Source organism: Marmota flaviventris, chromosome 6 (assembly GCF_047511675.1).
Source record: "Marmota flaviventris isolate mMarFla1 chromosome 6, mMarFla1.hap1, whole genome shotgun sequence".
Taxonomy (NCBI): domain Eukaryota; kingdom Metazoa; phylum Chordata; class Mammalia; order Rodentia; family Sciuridae; genus Marmota; species Marmota flaviventris.
In genome coordinates, this window is record NC_092503.1 from 150626435 (window position 1) to 150646272 (window position 19838).

At 41.6% G+C, this 19838-nt stretch overlaps 1 protein-coding gene across 1 annotated transcript in view; it reads left to right on the forward strand.

Annotated features, from left to right (window-relative positions):
* Cap2 (cyclase associated actin cytoskeleton regulatory protein 2) overlaps positions 1-19364 on the forward strand; it is a 131693-nt gene extending 112329 nt beyond the window's left edge. Inside the window, exons 8-13 of the mRNA XM_027948205.3 lie at positions 6688-6877; positions 8915-9087; positions 10168-10291; positions 10377-10459; positions 16084-16224; positions 19252-19364. Of these exons, the coding sequence (XP_027804006.2) occupies positions 6688-6877; positions 8915-9087; positions 10168-10291; positions 10377-10459; positions 16084-16224; positions 19252-19335 (795 nt within the window). The 3' untranslated portion in view covers positions 19336-19364. The remainder of the gene's footprint in view (positions 1-6687; positions 6878-8914; positions 9088-10167; positions 10292-10376; positions 10460-16083; positions 16225-19251) is intronic.
* The last annotated feature ends 474 nt before the right edge of the window (positions 19365-19838 follow it).

Sequence of the window (19838 nt, forward strand, 5' to 3'; positions counted from 1 at the left end):
ACCACTGCATGTCAGCTGTTTGATTTCTGTGGCTTTATCTACGATTTTCACAAATACTTAAGGACAGGTGCCTCAAAATATCATCATCACTGGGCTAGTTTCATAGAAAAGATCCTAGCAAAGGCTCATGGGCAACATAGTCCACCTGTTTCATAAAATTATTCCATGATACTTTTATTTTATTGGTCTTGCTTTTTAAAATTTTATAAAAATACCAATCAAGACATTGATGGCCTGCCCAATTCTTGTTTTTTTTTTTTTTTTTTTTTTTTTGGGGGGGGGGGGTGCGGGCACTACTGGGATTGAACTCAGGGGCACTCAATCACTGAGCCACATCCCAGCCCTATTTTGTATTTTATTTAGAGTCAGAGTCTTACTGAGTTGCTTAGTGCCTCACTTTTGCTGAGGCTGGATTTGAACTTGAGATTCTCTTGCCTCAGTCTCCTGAGCTACTGCGACTACAGGCATGCACCTCTGCACCTGGCCTGGCCTATTAAAGTCAGTAGTGAATGTCATTTATATATATGTTTCTCCCCTGCTTAAGTCCCCTCGGTCTCTTCTTGCAGGATAAAGAGCTCTACAAAGCCCTCCGAGGTACAGTTTAGGCCTGTACCACAGCAGCCCCTCCTCTGGCCTCGGACCCCCTGAAAAGTGCCCTTTTGGTCTTACTTTCCATAAACTCAACAGAAGGGATAGTTGGAGCAATTTTTATAGCTTGATTAAATCCAAATGTAGACTGCACCTGAATTAACTGGATAATTAAGACAAGTGTTTATGCTGGGGAGAAGGGAATAAAAGTGGATTGTTAATTATATATACAATTGCCACCAGCAAAGCAATATGGAGACTCCATTTACGAACCAGAAGCAATTTTTCCTTCATAATAAAATCTAAATTCTAAAGTAATAAAATGATTAGTAATTATTTCAAGAAGTAGCTTGTAATGAAAACAAATTACAGTGCGCGTCAGTGTACAACTGTATTATATACAGTATATGTCACCAAAAATTATCAACTTTCCATGTGTGCTGCTTACAATGGCTTCATTATTTTACAGTTCATATATTTAAAAACAGAAGAAGCAGCTGTTCCCAGGACAATGAAATTAATTTAGAGAAGGGGATTTGCAGTACATTAACTTTTTAAAAAGTCTTTGTACCAGAAAAAAAAAAAAAGTATATAATCAAACATCTGCTCTCAAAATTAGTCTTAATAGACCTTAAAAGCAGCATTTTTACATTTTGTGCTGTGTTCTTGCAACATAAGTGAACTTTTGCACTGTGAATATGGCCATTTAAAATCCTAAGTGTGCTGCTTTTCTTTTTCCTTTTTTCTTTTTAACTTGTAAGCCATTGTTACATGACTTTAATAGAATGTCTTTTTCAATTGTCCCCAATCTATGTCTCCAAGATACTGAAAAGACTCATTTTATCAACATTATGAAGAAGTTTTTTTAAAAAGCATTTGTGTGCGGGTCATTGCTCCTTCAGCAGAGTTAAGTCTCTCTCCCTGAGTTCCTACAGCAGGATACTCCATTCAGCTCTCAGCCTGGCTTTCCCAGCTTTGTGACCTTGACCTTGTGCAAGTCACATGACATCATTATCCTAGGTTCCAAGCACTAAAATGTAAGCTTTTATACTGCGGCGATAAAATGAAAGTAATTGTTAGAGTAAGACATATTGTAAAAAAAAAAAAAAAGAATGAAGGAAAACCTTCTTTGAGAAGGACAAGAAATATTCAAATGATTTGCAATTAAACAAGTTGTCTCATTAAAAACCCTTGTTTATTCTACATGTGCAGATCTGACCTGTAGCCTCCATTCAGAGAAACGAATGCAAGCAAATTGGTGCAACCACTCTGGAAAGCAGTATGGAGATTCCTCAAAAAAACTAAGAATGGAATCACCATATGACCCAGCTGTCCCAATACTGTGCTAAGGATTTAAAATCAGCCTACTATAGTGATGTGCCACATCGGTGTTTATAGCAGCTCAATCCACAATAACTAAGCTATGGAACCAATGTAGGTGCCCTTCAACAGATAGATGGGTAAAGAAAATGTGGCATATATACTCAATGGAATATTATTCATCTATAAAAAAAAGAATGACTTTATGACATTTGCCAATGGATGGATCTGGAGACTATTGTGCTAAATTAAATAAGCCAATCCCCAAAAACCAAGGGTCAAATGTTTTCAGTAGTAGGTAGAAGCTAACCCACAATAAGGGAGCTAGAGGGATTAGAAGTTCAGTAGATTAAACAAAGGGTAATGAAGGGAAGGGATCGGACAGGAAAAGGAAAGACAGTGGAATGAATCTGACATAATTTTCCTATGTACATTTATGAAAATACCACGGTGAATCCCACCATCGTGTACATCCACAAGAATAGGGTCCTAATTAGAATAAGATATATCCCCTGCTTGTATAATTATATCAAGATAGATTCTACTGTCATGTATAACTAAAAAGAACCAATCACAATTTTAAAAATAAGAAAAGGTTTTTTCAAAAAGAAATGAACGCAGTTTCTCAGGACCTCCATGGTGCCCAGCAGGGAAGGAACCCTGTCAAGGGTCATCCTCTCAGGCCCCTGGGGCAGGTGCTGTTGGCTCAGAGACACTCTAAGGTTTGCCCACCAGGGATTATCCTCCTGCATCTCTAGATGGTCCTAACTCCAATTCAACGATACAAACTCTGCCCTCTCTCCTTGAGTTCCATTCTCTTTGGCCCAATGTGAACAAGAAGCTGTGGATCCCTCAGTGGAGGCTGATCCTCCAGGCCCTGACCTGAAGCACCCATCCCCATCCAGTCTAGACAACCAGGTATGTCACCGCTAAGGATGGTGCCCTTCAATTTCCAGTCCCCAGGAGGAGAGCAAGACCCCATGCTGGAGCAATGTGAGCACCAGTTAGCCAGCCAGGACTTGGGCATGAGGACCCCACTACTGGAACCAGTGGATATTTAGGAATCATAAATTAAGGCGAGAACCAGGGCACCAAGTCACAGCAAGACCAACATCAAGCCTGACTTATGTCCACCCAAGGGATCTTATGGCCTTATATGTTGGAGTCTGGTTCCAGAGTCAGCTGTAGGAGCTTGATCAGCTGCTAAGATGTTAGAGCAATAGAGTAAGGGTGGATATAAATACTAAGCTGAGCTTCACATGCCACCTCCAGCACCCCAATCCTCTAATCAGAAGTCCAAATGCAACTCTACATACATGTCAAGGCAATGCATACCTCTGGTGTTTCATTTGACTAGTGACTTTTTAAAAATTTGTTTTAGTTGTAGATGGACACAATACCTTTATTTTATTCATTTATTTATTTATTTGTATAGATGTGGTGCTGAGGATCAAACTCAGTGCCTCATACTTGAGACGTAAGGGCTCTGCCACTGAGCCACAATCCCAGCCCATTGACTAGTGACTTTTTCAAAATCTAAATACAGCATAAAGGATTTCTCAGAAGGCTTTGGAATCAAGCAGATACATTCATGAATTATGTCTCTGCCATGAGCTGATGGCTTTATTATGGAATTTCAACAGCCTTTCTGATTCTCTGCTTTATGTTTGAAGGATTTCAATAGTCCTGGTAAGAATGTTGTGATTAAGGTTAATCTCAGCACATAGGACAGAGCGGTTGTCCTGAAGTTGTGCTTTGGAATCGCTGAGGGAGCTTCAGAGGACAGGTGCTACCCAACCCCATCCCCCAGAGAGTGTCTGTGCACAGTGGCCTGGGCTTGGAGGATGTCAAAAGATCCCAGATGCTTCTAATGTTCAGACAAGCTTCAGAACCCCTGGCATAAAGACTGTCATTACTAAGCATTAAATATTCACTAAATAAATGAAAATGATCGGTGCTTAGTACATACTAGACTTCTCATAATTCTCAGGCCATCCCTTCCTGGACCATTGATCTCATTTTTCTCATTAGGATGCCTTGAGATTCAGTGTCAGGCTGGGATTCCAGTTGGTGTTGCCGCTACTTGTGGCCGGGATTCCTGAGAGCATGCAGAAGGCTCTGGTGTCGTAGGCTGTGATGCGGAGTTCCAACAGGTCCCAGGGCCCCGATTTCTTTGACTTTTGTTTTCAACATCTGTCACAGTAAATCATCTGTCTGCTGTCCTGGGTCAATCACATAAAAGCAACAAAATTCCAAAAAGCTGACTACGTGGTTTATCAGTTTCCAAGTCTTTTACTGGCTTGTGGAGAGAAGTTCAATTCTGAGAGCCAAAGAACCATCTAAATTATTCTAAAATTTAGGAGTCAGTATCATGTCCCCTGTCCACAAAACAGGAGATCAGTAAAGCTGCAGAGTTGCTGGTGCGGGGGGGGGGGGGGGGGGGGGGGCTGGGGGATCTGTTCCCTCCACGGGCTATATGAATTATTACAGGCTTATGAGCAGAAGTGGTTTCTCGTGTCTGTAACTGAGGACTGGAATGTCATTTGATGCATAAAGCTTGTATTATATGCTGTTTATGATTCAAAGCAGATTCTCAAATTGCACCCCAGTGACATGATAGAAAATTGTGTAGATGCTGGGGAAAAATTGGTTGGTCTCAAGAACTTGAAATCATTTTCTACTTGACCCCAGAATCCTGATGGAGTCGGGCTGCTTCCCTAGAAACAAAAACTTATTGCCGATGACATCTTCAAGAGACGAGACTTCCGGCCTGCTGGGTTTTAAAAACACCCTTTCTGAATAAGAGATGAATCTTTTCAGAGTAATTCTACATTGAACAGAGATTTTATAAGTACTATGAAAAGAGCTTGTTTTCGAAAACTATTATAGGCAAAAACTAACTAATTTTGGCACCTGGTAATACTGAGCTGTTTGTGAAAGAAGGGATGTTCTGTGCTCGTTAATGTTTATTAGCCCTTATGTAATATTTTACCTATTATATTTTGTATTAAAAGTCTATGAATCTAGGCCACACTTCCATCATTCCCTATATTTTAAGATTCCTGATTTTTTTTAAATTTCTTTCTCACCTTTATTTTATGTATTTATTTTTTTATGTGATGCTGAGGATCAAACCCAGTGCCTCACACATGCTAGGCAAGTGCTCTCCCGCTGGGCCACAGCCTCAGCCCAAGTATCCTGACTTCTTAAAGTTGAATTGGCTTATGATTTCTTAACATAGATAAACAGTTCTACTTCAGGGTTTAAAAATAAAACAACAAGATATATGTGTGTGTGTGTGTGTGTGTGTGTGTGTGTGTGTGTGTATATATATATATATACATATATATGTTTATATGTAGTTTATATAGTTTTATTGGTTCTTTTTATACATGACAATATGATTCCTTTTGACATAATTATAAAAGCATGGAATATAATTTATTCTAATTCAGTCTCCAGTAGTTCCCTCTTCCCTTCCCTCCTCCCTCCCCCTGCTCCCTTCCCTCTGCTGATCTTTCTGTTATTACTTATATTTTTTTTCAAAATTAGTGTCTTGTGGATGTGTACGGTGGTGATATTCATTGTGGTATATTTGTACCTAGGAAAGTTTGGTCAGATTCCTTCCACTTTCTTTCCTTATCCCGTCCCTCTTCTCTTCCTTTCATTCCCCTTTTTCTACTCCCCTGATCTTTCTTCTATTCTTTTTTTTTTTTAAATCCCCCCTACCCTTATTTCGGATCAGCTTCTGCACATCAGAGAGAACATTCAGCCTTTGGTTTTCTGGGATATCTTTGGATGTCTGGGATACCTTTTCTATCATCTTTGACTGCCATTTGCCCTCGTTGGACCTCCATATTGGAAACCAAGGTTGCACTTCACATAGCAAAGAAGATGAAAATGAACCCAGTCCTTTCTCAGGAAGGCTCTGGTTTCCGTTGGTCTCTTATTGGTCTGCCTGCCATGAGCCCTTTGCTAGTCTTCAGGTCATTACCTGAGACGATCTGCAGGTCTGACAGGTCACATATGGTCTTTGGGGGTCAATTTGAAGCATGTATATGTGGAAAAAGATTTCCAAAGATTTTCAGTATTTCTCTCTTGAGCTGCTCAAAAAGGTTAAAAAAAAAAAACAGCCAGGTGCAGTGGTGCATGTCTGTAATCCCAGTGGCTCAGAAAGCTGAGGCAGAAGGAGCGAAAGTTCAAAGCCAACCTCAGCAATTTGGTGAGGTCCTAAGCAACTTGGTGAGACCCTGTCTCAAAACAAAAAAATAAAAAGGGCTGGGGATGTGCCTCTGTGGATAACCGCCCCTGAGTTCCATCCCTAATACTGGGGGGAAGAAAAGTTCAAAAACATTAGGAACCCTGGGTTATTTTTCGCCTTCCCTCCTTCTTGTCCTCTCTGTCCTGGGTGGTTACAGTTTCCAGTGTCCCTGTAAAGCTAATTTTGTCAGCTGGACCACTTTTCCCCTTAGGATTCTGAATTGGCCAAGGTCCAGTTCTTTTCCTTTCCTGAGCATTGGACGTGAACTTGTGAATGTGGCCTTGTTTGCCTGAGTTGGCATTGGGCTCCTGGACATGCAGATTCTACTGACAGTCATGTCCCCAGGCAGGCCCTGCCTCCATCCAGGATCCTGAACAGACCCATGCAGCACCCGTACGCCTGGGGGGCCCCTGGGGGTCCTCAGCCCCACTCCCTCTCTGGCAGCAGGTTCTGGGGAACTCTGGCCACACCCCAGCAGGCCCCAGGCTCAGGGCAGCCCCCTCCTCTGCCTTCCGCAGGGTCCTGTAGCGACCACGGCATCAGCGTTTTCTGTCCTCTCTTCTGGGCCTGGCCTCCCACCACCTCCTCCTCCACCGCCTCCCCCAGGACCACCTCCACTTTTTGAGAACGAAAGTAGAAAAGAGGAGTCCTCTCCTTCTCGTTCGGCTTTGTTTGCCCAGCTTAACCAGGGAGAAGCCATCACCAAAGGTGAGCACATGAGACCCCAAAGTGTGTTGCTTTCCCTTTGCCTCCAGGAACACCATCCTGTGTCAGTCCGCTTTTTGTCACTGTGACCCAAATGCCTGACTAGAACAACCTTGAAAAGTTTATTTCGACTCAGAGTTTCACAGGTTCAGTTCATTTGTTGGACACCTCTATTCCTTGGGCCAAGATGAGGCAGAACTTTTCGTCAGAAGGGCAACGGAAGGCCGCTCACCTCCAAGCAGTCAGTAAGCACAGAGGCAGAGAGGGAGAGGAAGGGACAAGGTCACATGTAGTCCAAGGCCAGGCCCCGGGCGCCCCACCTCCCCGACCTATGCCCCATCTGCCTACAGTTTCCACCCAGTAGTCTATAGAGCTCTCAGTAGATTAATCCAGCAAATGGATTAATCAGCTGATGAGGTCAGAGCCCCAGTCATTACCTAAAAGTCCCACCTCCAAAACTTGCTGCATTTGGAGTGGGATCTCATCAGATGTAGGGTATATTTATATTCATGTTCATGCACACATTCATTTACACGTTCATGCACATATGTGTGTGGACATTCACATTCTTATTCATGTACTTCTTAAGGTACATGTACATATGCATATTCATATACATATGCATATTTATGCACATATGCATATTCATATACATATTCAATTTCATGCACATGTAAATGAACACATTCTTATTCATGCCTATATACACTTTCATATTCATGTAAATGTATTCATACTCATGCACACATTCATATTCTCATATGTAATCATACACATGTTCATAATTATGTACATGACACCTTCATATTCATATTTATGTACATGTTCTTATTGGTACTCATATCCATATATATTTGCATATTCATGCATGTGTATGTGTACATGTTCATTTTCATGTACACATACACATCCATATTCATGTACCTCTACATGCACATGGTCATATTTATGTCCCTGTGTGCTATATATGTATTGATATTCATAAACATTCGGATTAATTTTCATCTCTAGAGATCTCAACACATGGGCTTTGGGGGGCACATTCTAGATTCAAACCATAAACCCCAAGGCCAGCGATGCATGAGCCATTCCACTCCCACCCCCAACACAAAGGGGGAGGGCGCCATAGCTGGGAGGGCGCCTACACTCTTCAAGTCTAGGCAGACGGTCTCAGTGGAGCAGGAAGAATTCAGAGACTCTGGGTTCTCAGTCAACCACTGCACTACTTCACCCCTGCAGCCCCTGGTGCTCCAGCAGCATCCTCTAAAACCCAAGCATCAAGGTCAAGTGAAATGAAAATGGCCAAAGGCAGCACCTCTGTCCTGACGCGGTGTCCTGGCTTGCTGAGGAGCTCTATCACCGAACTACCTTTGTCTTCATAGTGATGGTTAATTTTTAAAAATACAACAGTTAAGATATATCAGGGTCAAAAGCGCTTGCATTCTAAACCATAAAGGCATTCTGTACTCTGAATCAACAGGGCATAGAAGTTAATTCTATACTCTGATATACACTCACCCGAATGCCTGACTTTTTAGGCCCGTTCTTGTGGGTGATTTAGCCATGAGAAAAGAAACAAACCATGAGATTTTTTGTGGTAATGTAGTAATGATATGGGAGTTGGGTTTTTGTTGTTTTGTTGTTGTTGTTGTTCTGGTTTTGGTTTTTTTTTTTTTTTTTTGGTCTGTTGCAGAATTTCTACCACCCTAAAGACAGAGGGCCTCAAGTTAAAAAGTGCCCATGGTGCTTCTATCAGTATAAACTTACACAGGATCCCTGTCCCCCTCCCCCACTACACACACACACACACACACACACACACACACACACACACACCAACCTCCATTCTGCTCTCTGTCTCTCTGAATTCGGCTGCTCATTTCCATCAACTTTTAACTAGGCAGCAAGAGACACCATTAACATGCTCAAAACTACTCTGTAACAAAAATAGCACCACCAGAAGTTCTGCTTGTTTACATCAAGCATCTTTCCTTTTGCATATGTCATAAAGAAATGTGCCCATGTGTGTTGCTTTCCTAGGGCTCCGGCATGTCACAGACGACCAGAAGACATACAAGAATCCCAGCCTGCGGGCCCAAGGACAAGTGCGATCTCCAACCAAATCCCACACTCCAAGTCCCACGTCTCCCAAATCCTCTTCTCCCCAGAAACATGCTCCAGTGTTCGAGTTGGAAGGAAAGAAGTGGAGGGTGGTGAGTGAAGACCTTTGACCTGTGTTCTTCACACACTTTGATGAATGCACCACCCATTTTCCTGGGTCTTGAGAAAGGACGCTGGCTGGAGGAGGCACTGTGCATTTCCAAATGCTTCCATAAATTTTTTCTGACTCTTATGCATTATTTTCTTCAACATTTTTAAAGTTGTTTTTAATTGTGGTAATATACACGTAACATAAAATTTACGCGTGAACCATTTTAAGGGTACATTTTAGTGGCATTATTAAGGGCAGTGACGTTGTTGTGCACCATTACCACCATCCAACCATGGAACTCCATGGAACTCTCTGCATCTTGCAGATCTAAAACCCTGAGCCCAGCATATGATGCTCCCCTAGCCTCCTGCCCGCAGCCCCTGGTGACCACCTTCTCCTTTCTGTCTTTGTGAATTTGACTACTCATTTCCACGAGCTTCCAACCAGGCAGTGAGAAACCACAATAGCTTGTGGCCTGGGGAAGGTGTGCCCCGTTCTGATCCGCATAGTGTTCCCTTGGTACCCCTGATGGAGGCCCTGATACAGCCGTACACTACCGCTGCCACCCCCACCTTCAGGGCTAACGCTGTAAGCAGGACAAGGACATTTTGAAAGTGGAGAAAGCTAGTGTCCTCTACATTCCGGAGAGCATCCCAGAAGCATAAGGACCAAATCCCTGGAAAGGTTGTCATGGCCTGAAAACACAGTGGAGCTGGACCGCTGTTGTGTCCCTTCAGCAGCCCCTCTGCCAATCTCCTACGTGGCACAGTGGATTTTGCTGCAGGATCAAGGCCTTGGCATCAATCTCTCCACAGCTCTCACACCCATGCTTCAGCCCCATCCACTCACCAGGGAGCCAGTACCCGATGCTTGCACATTGACACTGACCCCCTTCTAGGCAGTTCCATCCATTTTCGTCATTACAATGACAAGGTAAGGCCTGGCGGTGCCTGGAAGGACATGGATCTGAAACAAAGAGCACCCTGAAAAGCTATCCCAGCTGCATAGTGACTTCTGTGCACGGTGGACTTGTTTATCTGTATATCCTCGTACATAATATTTGTGTCTGTTTTAATTTTAGGAGTATCAAGAGGACAGGAATGACCTCGTGATCTCAGAGACTGAACTGAAACAAGTGGCTTACGTTTTCAAATGTGACAAATCGACACTCCAGATAAATGGGAAAATAAATTCCATTACCATTGGTAGGGCCAAGGGGCGGCTCTGTGTTCCTCTGGTGGGTTGTGTTCAGGCATGCTGTGAGTATTTAGTGGGCTTTTCCCCCTCTAGATAACTGTAAGAAGTTTGGCCTGGTGTTTGACAATGTGGTGGGGATTGTGGAAGTGATCAACTCCAAGGACATTCAGATCCAGGTAAGCAGCCCTTCCAGCCCTGCTCCACCCTGGCCGTGGCCCCACATGCACCGCCCACTCTGCCTGCAGGGGGACCCTCACTCCTCCACATCCACCCGGAAAACTCCTGCTCCTGTTCTTTCCAAACATAGCTCTGTTGTTGCCTCTTCTGGCTCATCCTGTCTTTCTTCTGAGCATTCACTCCCCCACCCTCTGCCTCTAACACATCCCTCTACTGGTTTACTGTCTATTTCAAGGACAACTAACTAATCTTTACAGCTCCAGACATTTGCACAGGACCTGCACACAGTAGTTGTCTAATAAATAAATGTTTGGTGGATTGGAATGGATCGATTACTGTGTGTGTAAAAATACTAAGCAGATTTCTCAGTGTAGCACCATCATCCCCGGGAAAATTATGGCACTCTTCCCCAACCCTACTGGGAAAATTGGTCTTAGAAGAAAAATTCTTCTTAAGAGTTAGTGAGGTAATCAGAAAAACACCTGGGAAGTCAAATTGAAATTGAATTTTCAAAAATAGAAGAAAACCTGTAGTCGTTTAGTAATTTTGCTTTAGTCAAATGGGATTTAACGATACACCAAAATCTAGAGGGTGTCTCGTATCTTTGGCCAACTGTGACTTCTGTCTTTGGCTACATTTTTCCTATTGTTAATTATCCTTCACCACCTGATACTTCCCAAGAATGTTTGTTCAAATTAGATTTTGACTGCACAAATCTTTTTGCTTTCCTGACACTTTTTTCTTTTTCTTTCTTTTTTTTTTAATAGCACTGAGAATTAAACCAGGGGTGCTCTAACATTGAGCCACATCCCCAGCTCTTTTTGTTTTCTTTTGAGCCAGGGTCTCACCTCAAAATTGCAATCTTCCTGCCTCAGCCTCCCAAGTTGCTGGTCACCACTGAAACCTTTAATTAGAGTCCCCTGTGTGCACATTTACATTTCACTGATGGTAATTTTAGAAGTTAGTTTTGCGTGTGTCTGTCAAATGGAAATAATCCTGACTGGGCATCAGGACACCTGGGCACTAATGTCAGCTCTGGAGCTATAGCTGATAATATTAGGAAAAAGTCAGAGAAGCTATACTACATTCTGTCAGCAAAGTAAGAGTATCTTGAAAAATGCTACAGAAAAACTCATACTTAAGTTAAAACTTTAGAATTGCCATTAAAGTCAGAAAAATAAGAAAATTACTTCCATCATTGCTTCTAGTGATGTATTAAAGGTACAATCTGTGCAATAAGATGAGAAAAATAATTGAGGGATATAAAACTGGAAAAGGAAGAACAAAGATGTCCTTATTTGCCAGCAAAATGATTGCCTTGGGCTGGGGTTGTAGCTCAGTGGTAGAGCTCTTGCCTAGCATGTATGAGGCACTGGGTTTAATTCTAAGCACCACGTATAAATAAATAAAATAAAGTCCTATTGACAACTAAGAAAAAATATTTTTAAAAATATGATTGCCTTTACATAAAATCCAAGAGAGTTAACAAACTATGAAACTGAAGAAACATTCAGCAAGATGGTTGGATACAACATCAGCATGCAAAAATCAACAACCTCTCTTTATACTACAAATAAGTCTTAGAAAATGTAATACAAAATAATATTTAAAATCACAACCAAACTGTAGGGTGCTTAGGGAAAAAATAACAACCAAAATGGAAGGTATTCATAAGGAACACAAAAGAGATGTAAATAAATGGACAGAAAGACGTCAGTATCAGTGGTCTCCATTTATTTAACCCATAAGTTCAGTGAAACTCAACTCAAACATCTCAACAGGATTTTTGATGAAAAATGGCCTTAAAATTCATTTGGAAAACTAGTGGACAAGAATAGCTAAAACGATTTGAAAGCAGATGAACAAGCTGAATGGACTTGCATACCAGATATTGAGTCATTGAAAACGTTATAGTGTGGGAAGTATAGAAAAAGACTCACAAACAGCCTGGCAAGCCCTGAAATAGATAGATACATTAATAGAAGTGTGTGTTTAGGACAATTGATTATCTATTTGGGAAAAAGAATATATACTGAATTCTCATCATACATAAAAGTAAAGTTTTAATTATGAAAAGAAATACTTTTGAACTCTGAGAATAACATGCAGAACGTCTTGGTGACCTCAAAGAAAGAAAGAAACTAATTGGATCAAAAAGCACAAACCATAAAGAGAAGAACCAATTAATCTAAAAATAGTAAATATCATTAAAATTAAAATGGGGGGAAGGGAACTCCCCATGATGTTCAACCATAAGAATGGGAAGTTATACTCCATGTACGCATAATATGTCAAAATACATTCTACTATCATGTATATAAAAAGAATAAAAAATAAAAATAAAATTATAGTTCAACAAGTAGACCTGATATACAAAGGTGAAAGACAACCATGAATTTGGGGAAATCTTTTCAGATAAACAAAAAGGATTTATGTCCAGAATATATAAAGAATGGACCATGAATCAATAAGAAAAAAAAAACTAACAATCTAATAGGAAAATGGGCAAAGATTATTAAAGCAACTCAGAGAAGGAAAACAGAATTGGTTTATACATATGAGTATACATACATATAGATATACGTGGATATCTATGTGTATAGAAACATACGTATACATACCTATACCTATATGTAGGTGTATATGTAAGTGAATACATATATATGCATAGGCATAGGTGTATGTAAAGTTAATAATTAGAAATATATTTTCACACAGTTTTGGATTCAGAATGCCCTTTGCAGGGTGCCTTGAACTGAATCTCATACTCTGTAAGAACTCTGAGTTGAGGATTGCCTGTATGTTAAGAGAAGTGGAACATGAGAACCCTGGCGCATCCATGTTGGGAGAGTGATTATGTTGCACTCACTGCTGAGCAAACTGGCCCCATCTCATGAAGCCACATCATACTGTGTGACTAATTTGCTCTTAGGAATAAACACTAAAGAAGCACTCGTACATATGCCAAGGAGACTCAAAACGTATTTGATGCAGTGTAATTCAGAATGCCAGTAAAAACAACCAGTTTAAATGTCCATCAACTGGCAAGTGAATCACCCTCCTCACTGAACACTGCACGTTAGTGAAAATGAAGGCTCCGCAGCTGCATGTATAAAACGGTATTGAGCAATGAAGGCGTTACAGAGTGGCAGACATTGTGCAATGTACCTATTTATAAAAAGATTGAAGACATGCAAACAATACCACATAGTAAATGTACTTCTGAGAGCTCAGGGTAGCCATGCCAATCGCTTTAACCAACAGACAGACCTGGTGAACAATAGACAGACTTGGTGAATCATAAGCACAAAATCCAGAAGAGTAGTTACAGAGGAAGGAGAGATCAGTGAGGTGGTATATGTTATGAAGGTGCTTCAACAATATTAGAAAATTTTAGTCTCTTAAAAAAATAGGAAATAAGCCAAAATGTATCACTCGGATGAAGCTATTGGTAGGCATATACACATTGCTGTATTTGTTGTATTATTCTTTATATATTTTTCTATTTTTGAAATATATTGTAATATTTTTAAGGATAAGCCATGTTTTCTTGTATCAGAATGATAGAAATTCAGCAGTGCAATTCAGAGAAAAACATTTAGTGAATACTTTTTGAACTTTGGCATGTTCAAACCAAGGGAATGTCATTACCTATTTAAAGCACTTAAAAGGACCTGCACACAATAGAAACAGAAAACCGATTAGTGGTGGCCTGGGGTGGGGGTGGGGGTGGGGATGGATTGTGAGTGGCCATTAGGGATATTTTGGGGATGATGGAAATGTTCTAAAACTGGATTGTAGAGATGATTGCACAAGTCTGTGAATTTATTAAATATAACGGAGTTGTACACTCAAGATGGGTGAATTTATGTTTGCAGGTTTTCCTTCAATAATGCTATTAAAAGATTGAAAGGAATAACCAGGTCAGGACTGAAGTTCACAGGATCTGACCAGTCACCCTACTTTTGGCAAACCATCATAGTAAAATACACAAATTAGGGGAAAAGAGAGAGACCCAAGAAGTCAATGGGAATGTTAAAAATTTTATGGAGAAACATGTTTGTGAAAAACTACATGAGACTAAAAGAGGAACTTGGAGGTAAAGCAGGAGTAGCCGCCTGCGCAAGCTCACATGCCACCTGTCACTCAGCAGAGGAGCTCTTTGGCCCAACTTTCCTGATAAGAAACACTCTCTGTTCCTAAAGTATTCAGAGACTACCAGGGAAAGCCATGTTTATAATGTATTCAAATACGTCATTGACCAAAATGCTGTGGAAATTGCAGTTCTTAACATAACAGGGCTATTTTTAATTTTTGCTATTGCCTTTTCCAGTACCCAGGACACTTCAGGATTTTGGCATACTCTAGCAACGTATAAATACGTTCTAAGAGACAGTGACAAGACATCCCTTTGCTCTGCTTGCCTAGTATTCACACAGCTTTGGTCAGAATGTAAATGCTCTACATCATTATAAAATAAGCAAATCTCGATATTATCAAAACATAGCTGCTGACACATTTTTTAAATACACATATGTATTATTATTTTATTTGTGGCTGAGCCCTGTACTTACCTGACCTTGAACTACCTCTGCCTTTACTTTAGCACTGAGGTTCAATTCCAACTCAGTGTTCAGTTTCTATGCAGAGAAGAGAGAAAACAGAGAAGTAGGGCGATCTGACCAGACGCCCCCCAAGGAATTCTTTACATCACCTGCACCATCAACAGGACTTGCTGCTTTGGTTTGCAATCTAGCCTTTTCTTCAGGGTGAAAGAGGAGATGTCTTTATCACTTTAATTACCATTACAAGAAGGAAAATCATAGTGTCTTTGGGGGCATTCTGTTCCTGTGCAATTTGGGGTGATTTCTGAAAACTGTTCAAAGAGAAACTTAAAACTGATCAGAATTTTTACAGCCTTTAGTATTTGTAAACAATACCAGGAATTGCCCTCTCTTCTACACAGTCCTGTTTATCTGTATAATGAGTATCCTGAGCTAAGCCCCCAGTTTTGGCTCCTAAAATAAATACACTTCTAAGAACTCATCTCATATAAACTTTGTATTCATCCACTGAGATTTTTATCCACCAAAAGTACTTACATGAAAAGAATTGTAGTGTTTCTTACTTATTCTTAGTTTAGGAACAATCTACTCAGTTTCTGCTCAAGAATAATCCTATTCTTAAATGTCAGTATTAGTACTTGTTTAAATCCCAGTTTCTAGATATTTGTCAAAACTAAAATTTTTAGCAAATAAAAGCAAATGCATCTTGTTTCTTTTATCGTGAAATCAAATATATGGTTCAGATCCACTTACAGGTGCTGCAAGACTTTTTCTAAACATTTAGCTGCTGTTTCCAAATTAATCCCTTAATTTTGTCTTGGGAAAGAGGCCCAGAGGTTTGAGAATCCCCTTGTGTGGTCTTTTCATTGTATCCCCAAATTACACCTCCCTTTTCAGCCTGGAGCCCATTAACCAGTCTCCCCAGCTTCCACCTAGCACTTCCTAACATTTGGCTAAGCCCAAGCTAAGGCCAAGAATAATCTAGATGGATTTATTGGGGAACACTGTCATTTCTATCAGTTTGCTTTGACCCTAGATTTCCCCCCACCTCATTTCAGGTAATGGGGAGAGTGCCAACAATTTCCATTAACAAGACAGAAGGCTGCCACGTGTACCTCAGTGAAGACGCCTTGGACTGTGAGCTGGTGAGCGCCAAGTCTTCCGAAATGAATGTCCTTGTCCCTCAGGATGGTGATTATGTAAGTAATTCCCAGGTGGCTGTCATTAAAATTCTTAGAGATTGGTTAGACAACAAACCACCAGCGTGGAGCTCCATCACAGGTGGGAACAAGTTCAGGGAGTTGCCTTCCACCACTCTTGCTCAGCTCCTGGGCTCTGCCCACTGCCCATTCCCACAGCAGGTCACTGATCGCTACTTTAATTGGCCGGCTGCTACCGAATAGCGCAGCATGCATCTGAATTCATATTGTGTAGGGCTAAATATTTTTCCTGAGCTCTGATGGAGGGGAACAGGAAAGGAGAAGGCTTTGGGGGGGGGGATGGGAAGGAGGAGAGGGGACAGTTAAGTAGAACTGTTTGTGTACGTTTGCTCAAGTCAGAGATCCTCCACTTACCATAAGAATCAGTGAGAAGCCTGGTGAGATGGGCTGGCATGTCGCTCAATGGCAAAGTGTCTGTCTTGCACTCACAAAGCCCTGGGTTCAGCCCCCAATTCCCAAAAAAAGACAAAACAATAAAATAAAAAAGAAGAAATGGCCAGACTCAAACCCTACACCTAGAGGTGGGATTGGGGAGGCTCAAGATGGGGCCTCTGGGCGTCTGGAGTCCTAATTGCATCCCAGGTGATTCTAATGCCATCAGGCCACCCAGTGGCCCTTCTGAGAAACACAAGCTTAAGTGATTTTGCCAGCATTTCTTTTCTTTGCTCCGTCCTTCCAATAGCATCTAAAAGAAGCATGCAGGTATTCTCATCCATAGAAAAGGGAATTTAAGTGAATAAATAACATTTATGGATAATGGAGTATCATGGATCTGCTAGTTGTCATTACTTAGAAGTAGGAGAATAAATAGAGATCATTCCCTCTGGGTCTAAGCAGGAGACTAGTGAACCAGGAAAGGATGGAAGAAAAGGTAACTTAGCAGGCACACCTTAGGAAGAGGGGCCACATGAGCCTGAAAGGTCAGTCTCCAGCTGTCTACACGGCAGTCAGAGACAGGTTGATCTCCATGGACAGACGTGGCTGCAGCCCACTGCTCCTTTCCCCACTGCCAAGTTCTTCGGCTCCACAGGCCACATACCATATAGAGCATCCTAGAATTCATCCTTTCAGTTTACAACACAAAACTACAAGCATCAGAGGGTGCTTCACCACTCCTCATGTAGACACCCAGCCCTGAGCAAGAGAAGAGTCCCTTCTTGGGCTCTCACCCTAAAAATTATGGAAGAACTCAAGGCAATACCGAAGAGCCTCAGAGTAGGAGAATTCTCCAGAACTGAAGAGCCATAAATCATATGATCCCTGGCCTTCGCAGCTGTTTAAGCAGAAGGCTCAGCTGCATGGGAACTGGACCTGCTAAGGAAAGCAGCGGGGTTGGCTGAGCACTGCAGACTCATTAAGCTGGACTCTCTGGGCATGCCACCCAGGCATCTGTGGTGTTTAAAGCTTTCCAGGTGGTTCCAGTGTGGGGCTGAGATTAAGATCCGCTGGCCTAAAGAGTGACTACAAGCAGTGCCTGCGCTTTTATGCTAGAACTGTAGTCTTGCCCGTGCAGGTGAATTACCCTGAGTCTTCAGTCCTTGACCCCCTTCATACATTTTTAAGTTGGAGGTAATGGGAACCATCCTGAGGGCCCACCATGGTCATTACCATGCAGAGATGGATGGTGGAGTGGTTCATCCTGAAGGAAATCAGCCTCCCAGAGCAAATCCATCATCACGTTACTATCTTCTCTCTGCCAACAGAGAGTTTAGAACACCTATAGGGCAAAGCTTCATTTATGCATCAAAAAGAGCTCCAGAAGTGATATGAGGTACAACACACACAGACACACCCACAGGGACACATTGGGTTTTGAAGACTTAAAGGTTTCCCATTTCAGATTTCACTCAAGGAGAATTCATTGCTCTTTATAGCAAAATAAATAATTCGCTTCTTTCAAAAGAAACAGTTGGATCCTCCTTCTAGGAAGATAGGGGTCATGTGTGTTCCAGTGAAATGTCACATCTCATGAGCAGAGACATTAGCTTATCCCGCATGTGGGGTTTCGGTCTGCTTGGCACATGCAGGAAGTTCAGGGAGGCTCCAGGAGTCAGGGCCAAGGGGGCTGCTCAACAACAAAAATATCATTTTTGAACTGTAAAATTATTCTAAGAGAGAGTAAAATTCTAATTGTTTAAATACTGGATGAATTCTGGATATTAAGAATATTTTTTATTCCACTTTGATTTTTCCCCTTGGTCCCCTTCCATCTTCCTCTTAAATGTCTGGAGAATCACTGGGGAAGAAGGAGAGTCCTTTTTAGACTAGTCTGTGCTTCTTTGTGTGGTTGTATGCGTGGAGGTGCGGGACAGGTGTGTATGAAGTGTGTGTTTTCCACTGGAAAGAGTACAATGGCAGGATAACAAATGTTTACACAAGCTTACACACATTTTTTGCAGTTTCTCAAAGAGCAGACAGGTAATAACTGGAATAAATTCCACTCCCTGTGGCTGGGGCCATAAGCCTTAAGGGCGTGCTGGAAATTTGATTCTCATTTCCCTCTCCGATCTACTGAATCAGAGTCTGCATGTTAATAAGATGTGGTAGAGAGGAGTGGATTAGAGACTGCCTTGGGCTGGGGTGGTAGCCCAGTGGTAGAGTACCTGCCCAGCATGTGTGAGGCACTGGGTAAACACATAGTAAAATAAATAAAATAAAGTTAAAAATAAATAAAGTTAAAATAAATAAAAACAAAGAGAGAGACTTTATTGCTGTGGATTCTGGCTATCTGCTCTGTGGCCACCCCCCTATCTTGGGCCAGCTGCTTCCCCTCAGGCCTCTGCTTTCTGTAGATGGCATCACATAACCCCCAGCTGGTTCTCTGTAAATGCTAGTTCTATTGCTTATAGGCACAAAAAGGGACACATGTGGGAGTCTCTCTGTGACAGAGACCTCTCCACGGTGCAGATTTGGGTTCAATGGAATTGCTTTGCCCATGACATGGCACTCACCAGTCTTGAGGCGGCTTGAATGTAAAAAAGTTCTGTTCTTCTTGCCTTTTTCCAGAGAGAATTTCCTGTTCCTGAGCAGTTCAAGACAGTATGGGATGGATCCAAGCTGGTCACTGAACCTGCAGAAATTATGGCCTAATATTCAGAAAGCCTGGGCCCCCCCACCTCGATCCCATCACACAAACACAAGCAAGCAGCATTCAAGAGCTCCAGCGCCAACTGCGTTAGGTTAAGCCTCCAACAGACCCGAGCTCTAGAAACAGCGTCGTGTCTGGCACGCCTTTGTGGGCATTCTGAAATATTTAACATTTCTTCATGACTTACCTTTGTGTGTGATTTTAGTTCCACATAACTTGAGCGCTACTGATTGAAAGGAAAAGAAAAAAGAATTCTGTTCCCCTCGTATCCTTAACACAGTCACTGATAGGTAAAAATACTGCATGCATCACTTTTACACTTAGGCTTAATTGCTAGTTGGAAAAAACTTTGAGAATCAACGTCCTTTTTACCTTTTAGACTATTTCAATATGATGTAATAGTAGTAGTGTGCCCAGAAAAATGTATGATTTTTTTTCTTATTTTTACTACATTTTCATCTTTATCGGTGTGGATACACTATCAGCATGAATTCATATTTCAGTC